We start from the raw sequence: 5,032 nt of genomic DNA, 5'->3' as shown, positions 1-5,032 counted from the left end.
TTTTTTTTTTTTTTTTTTTTTTTTTTTTTTTTTTTTCGTTTGATTTCTTTTAATTTCTTTCTCTTTCTCCTGCCCGCAGAACTAAATTTTACGAGACGGGATGACGTTCCTTTTCTTTCTTTCTTTCTTTCTTGCAATACGGATGATAAAGAAGAAAAAAGAAAAGAAACGAAAAGACCAAAGAGATGTTTATTTTAATGTTGTGTATATTAATTGTTTATGTCGTATAATATTTGACGATGCATTTATCCATGCGTTACACCGAGTGCTTTAATTATTCTTTCTCCTCTTTTCTTTTTTTTTTTTTCAATTATTATTATTAAGCATAAGTATATATTCTTATATATGTATATTGGAATATGATTTTTTTTTTTTTTTAAATAAATATCTCATCGTCTATTATCATAATCATCGCGATCGATCGGCGCAATATTTTATATTTGTAAGGTGTATATTTTGTTTACACATGGAGTTCATCCATCAGGCATCATTATAACAACAACGATTTTTATTATTACAATTATTTATAGTTGATTGATTTACACATTAATTATTAAGCAGCCAGTGCCGTTTATTTTATATTTTTTTCATAGAATGTAATGTGTATCACTGCTGTTATCATATTTTATTAAATCTTTGCCATATAACACTCCCTTAGTCTCACGATTTCACCCTTCATTATCAATATGAGACGATTTTTCTTCTTGTCTCATCGCAATTCTTCTCCCGCTGCAATCTATCCCCTTTTCACCTCCTTTTCTTCATAACTCTATATACCATGATCGTAATAAAGTCGATCCTTGAGATATATATATATATATATATCGAGCTAACATATTGAGTTTTTTCTTATTACATTTCTATCGTATTACATTTGCTTTAATTTTTTCGCAAAGAATTAATCAAAAACAAAAATGAGCGGAAAAATAAAGACGGAATATTTACAGAGATAATATCGAAGAAATGAAAAATTTTTCCGATACACAAAAAAAAAAAAAAAAAAAGAAATACTCCCAGATACACCGACGAATCGCATACGTTTCTTTCGACCGCCGAGTGCGTGCAATATCGAGTGATTTCATGTTTCTCACACGTCTTAAAGCAGCATACATCGAGACATATTGTTGCTTTGCAAACCTTATAAATGCACTTGAGCACGCATATCCTCTCGCGAGCGCCGTCTTTCGTACTCTTTTGCTCCCCTCGTGCGGAAACAAGAGCGAACAACGCCTCACGCTTTGTTCGCCAATCCTCTGGGTATAATAAGGAGTATTTCGCGTCACGCAAACCCGGGGTGTTCTCTTCATTTTCCTGATTCTCTCAGAGATGTAACTTCTTCTTCTTCTATCTATAGCGTGATGACAATTGATTTCTCGATATAGCGTTATAATTCTATAACGAAGTACGCAGGTTCTGGACCTTGCAGCCACCCTATACACGAAATTTAGAAATTCGACTATTTAGAAATAAATCGTGTTCCGCTCGAGAATCGCTGCAAGATCCGGAATCATCGCTTCCTCTGTTACTTCCTTACATTAAATGTCGGTGACTTTTGTCCTAGCCGGAGGGACCGACTTCGGGCAAAAATCAACTGTCTGTTCACGTCGAGGGAAATAATAAAATAGATTATTTCACATAGCACACAGTTTAATAAACTGTAAACGAAAGCAATGAAAGAAAATAATGCTATTTTTATATGTTGCATCGTCTGCCGTGGTGACCTAGAGTTATACGAACTATATTTGAGTTCACTCCTTTACTGATTCCGTGTATCAATTGGGCCATTTCGTGTCATACTTCTGGGCCATTTCTGTTTCCGTTTCAATTTTTCAACGCGATAGATCGTAGATATTATGTATCGTGTTCGGATATTTACCGAAGAAATCGCAAAATTTCTTTTTCAGTCATGATCATGATTTCGTCGATGATATTTTGTTATATTTTGTAAATGAAATTAATAGAGTATCGTTTGAATAATGTCGTTAGAAATTGTGAGAAGCATTCTCATATAATTTGATGAAGAATGTCCCTATAATATTAATATCATCACATTAGCAGCTTAGAAATAAATGACAGAAATATTTCTAAAGATGATCCAAAGGATGCTCTTGCTCACAATTGATCTAGATTACTACATTAAGATTTACTATTATTGTATTATTATTACTATATCTACATTCCTTTTAAAAATCTACCACTATTACTTTACAAAACCATCTGTAAATAAGTATTTTGTATTCCTGCAAGAATAAAATTACGAATCATTAATCGTGTATGTAATATTTTTACCATTATCATTAGAATCATGATAGTTTCAGACATAAATATGGATTATGAATACACGTTATGTCTCGTAAAAAATTTTTATTCTTGAATATAGAAAAATTTTGTGTGCCACTGTTTCTCGTTATATACAATACAAAATCCTAATACAAAATCAAAATTTCTGATAGTAAAAAAAAAAAAAAAATAGATTCGATAAATAAATCTTTAATAATGTCGTTTTTAAATTTAGAATGTTTTAAAATTCCTTCCTACTCCCTTTACAAGGTTTTAAATTTCACCGCTATCGTCAAGAGGTGCCTCGACTCAAAACATTCACGTTAGATATCAGGGCATACTATATTTTGTAAGATCGTCATCCTAAAGATATAATATAAAATCGAGAATGTAACATCTATATTTTTTACATTAATGATTAAGACACATTGTAGCTTTAAAAGAAAAATAATGAAAATATATTCTATTGTTCTACATCACATTTATGATTATGCGCTAAGAGGAAGAAAATAGAAACAAAAAGAAACAATAGAACAAATAGAAAAAAGACAGAGATAAGATAAAAATTCAGGAATCAGCACCATCTTTTGAGTATTTTTGAAGGGATATCTTTAGAATTCAAAAGATGGCGCAGACTATCGATTCTTATCCTATCTTTCTCTTTAACTATTTTCTGATCTTGTATATATTTAATAATATAATACTCTTATATTTAGTTTAGTCATAGTTTTTAAAATTTAGTAAAATTAAGTTTTAAGTTTCCAATCATTATTAATGTTATAATTATTTTCTATACGATATGTCTTATTATATAACGCTTACAATAGAAATATTCATATTTTAAATAATACTTGAAATTTAAATTCATTAAAATTACTATTTAAGTATTCATAAAATAGGCAATTTAAAGATTTTTTTTTAGCTTCTAATTTATTATTTTTTTTTATTTTCACAAAATTTCACATTGGATATAACATATATTTTATTTTTAGTTATATAAAGAATTACATATGAAAATTAATTTAAAATAATCGTTATTTTCTAACTTCTAATCAATATTTATAATATGTAATGATATCATTCACGATTTTAATATTGACAACAAATAAAAATAAACTAGCTATCCAAATATACGTAAAAGTATTCAATCCTTTGAATTCCAATAAATAAGCAGCTAATAACCAAACGCTTTGACTAAAGATCCACATAAAACATAGAAATAGTGATCTATGAATGTTTAATCCAAACCGTGAAAGACATAATGGCAATAAAGATAAATACCAAAAAAAGTATTGTGATGTTAATACCGGATTATATGTTACTATTATCATGGCCTGTGTAAACATTACAAATGGCAATAAAGATTTATTTGAATATTTATATGATAATAATAAGAGCAATATCAATTGCGGTAAAAACATGAAAATTTTTTCAATTATACTAGGAGGATAATTAGCAGATAAATATAACATGTAAAAATAAACAGAAAAATTATGTTTAGTATCTTTGCGTGTAATATGGTAAATAAAACTTTCGTAAATATATTTATAACCATAGAAATAGTAATTAATAATTGTTAAACAAATAATCAAGGATATACAACTAATTACTAATTTTAACTGATTTTTGTTTGGTATAAAGTAATTTTTATCTTGAAGGGAAAAATATATAGGTATACTAAATATTATAGGATATAATCTAAAATGGATTGATAAGGCATGACATAAACCTGCTAAAACGAATTTATCTTTCAAAAATAAATATAAAGTTAGCATAATTAAAAAAACTGTCACAGTATCCGCATTTCCTCTGGTTGAAATTACGATCGTGAAAGGATTATAGAGCCATATAAAAGTACATATATCTTGCTTATTACAATTTTGTAAAATTAAGATTTTTTTTATCAAAATGGTTACGAAAATATCAACAAAAGAAAATAAGATTTTTCCAAAATTTTCATTTATGAAAATATTTGGCGTTAAAAGCAAAGCCAATAATGGTGTATAACGATATGTATCTCGCTCAAATGGAGATGATCCTTCTATTATATATCGTGCAGCATCTGTAAATACCTTATAATCCACATCAGTGTACGGAACACTGAAAGTTTTATCATGATAATTTGAATAAAAAACTAAAGTGATTCTAAATAAGAAACCTAATATACAATGTGTCTTAAATGATAATTCATTCATTTTGAAATTTTAAATATATCTTTTAACATTAAATAAAATTCTATTTATTTTTATAATCTTATATTATTTTTTGCAGCAGCTTTCATTAAACATGCCTTAAATTCCTTAAACTCACTTTCACAATCATCTTTTTGTAAGTTGGATTTTGCCAATACACATGCAGCATATTTAACTCCAGATTCATGGCATTGTGCAACAATAATAGGATACTTTCTAAATCGTTCTTTTGCCTTTTTTACTGCTTCCATCTTTAACTACATATTATTATATTATTTACTACATATCAATATATATATATATATATGTATATATATTAAATGTATAAATTTACTATATATAAAACATTACTTGTTAAAATGTTAAATTAAATTTACTTTGATTTCTTTTTTGGAAGTTTCGGTACTTGTGAAGTTTGATATAAGGTCCATAGAACTAGACCTACTGCAAAACCATTAACACCTTTGATTATGTTACTTTTTAATTTTTCGTTCATCATGATGAATCCTATTTCTGGGCTTTTCTCTGAAATAAAATCAAATAAATCAAATAAATCAATA

The 5,032-nt window shown here is 27.6% G+C and overlaps 2 protein-coding genes across 2 annotated transcripts; both read right to left on the bottom strand.

Annotated features, from left to right (window-relative positions):
* Positions 1-3,191: 3,191 nt before the first annotated feature.
* LOC102676932 (GPI mannosyltransferase 1) lies at positions 3,192-4,574 on the bottom strand. Its single transcript, XM_006622360.1, has one exon. It carries the CDS (start codon positions 4,473-4,475, stop codon positions 3,333-3,335), a length of 1,143 nt encoding a protein of 380 aa, XP_006622423.1. The 5' UTR covers positions 4,476-4,574; the 3' UTR covers positions 3,192-3,332.
* Positions 4,523-5,013, bottom strand: LOC102677073. The gene is made up of 2 exons (XM_031513624.1): positions 4,824-5,013; positions 4,523-4,729 (listed from the first exon to the last, which is right to left on the bottom strand). The coding sequence occupies exon 2, from the start codon at positions 4,721-4,723 to the stop codon at positions 4,526-4,528; it is 198 nt and encodes a 65-aa protein (XP_031369484.1). The 5' UTR covers positions 4,724-4,729; positions 4,824-5,013; the 3' UTR covers positions 4,523-4,525.
* Positions 5,014-5,032: the final 19 nt, after the last annotated feature.

The sequence above is a fragment of the Apis dorsata genome, unplaced genomic scaffold (assembly GCF_000469605.1).
Source record: "Apis dorsata unplaced genomic scaffold, Apis dorsata 1.3 scaffold_683, whole genome shotgun sequence".
NCBI classification, from domain to species: domain Eukaryota; kingdom Metazoa; phylum Arthropoda; class Insecta; order Hymenoptera; family Apidae; genus Apis; species Apis dorsata.
Note: the sequence above shows the minus strand (reverse complement) of the source record. Positions and strands in the feature narration are given on the sequence as shown.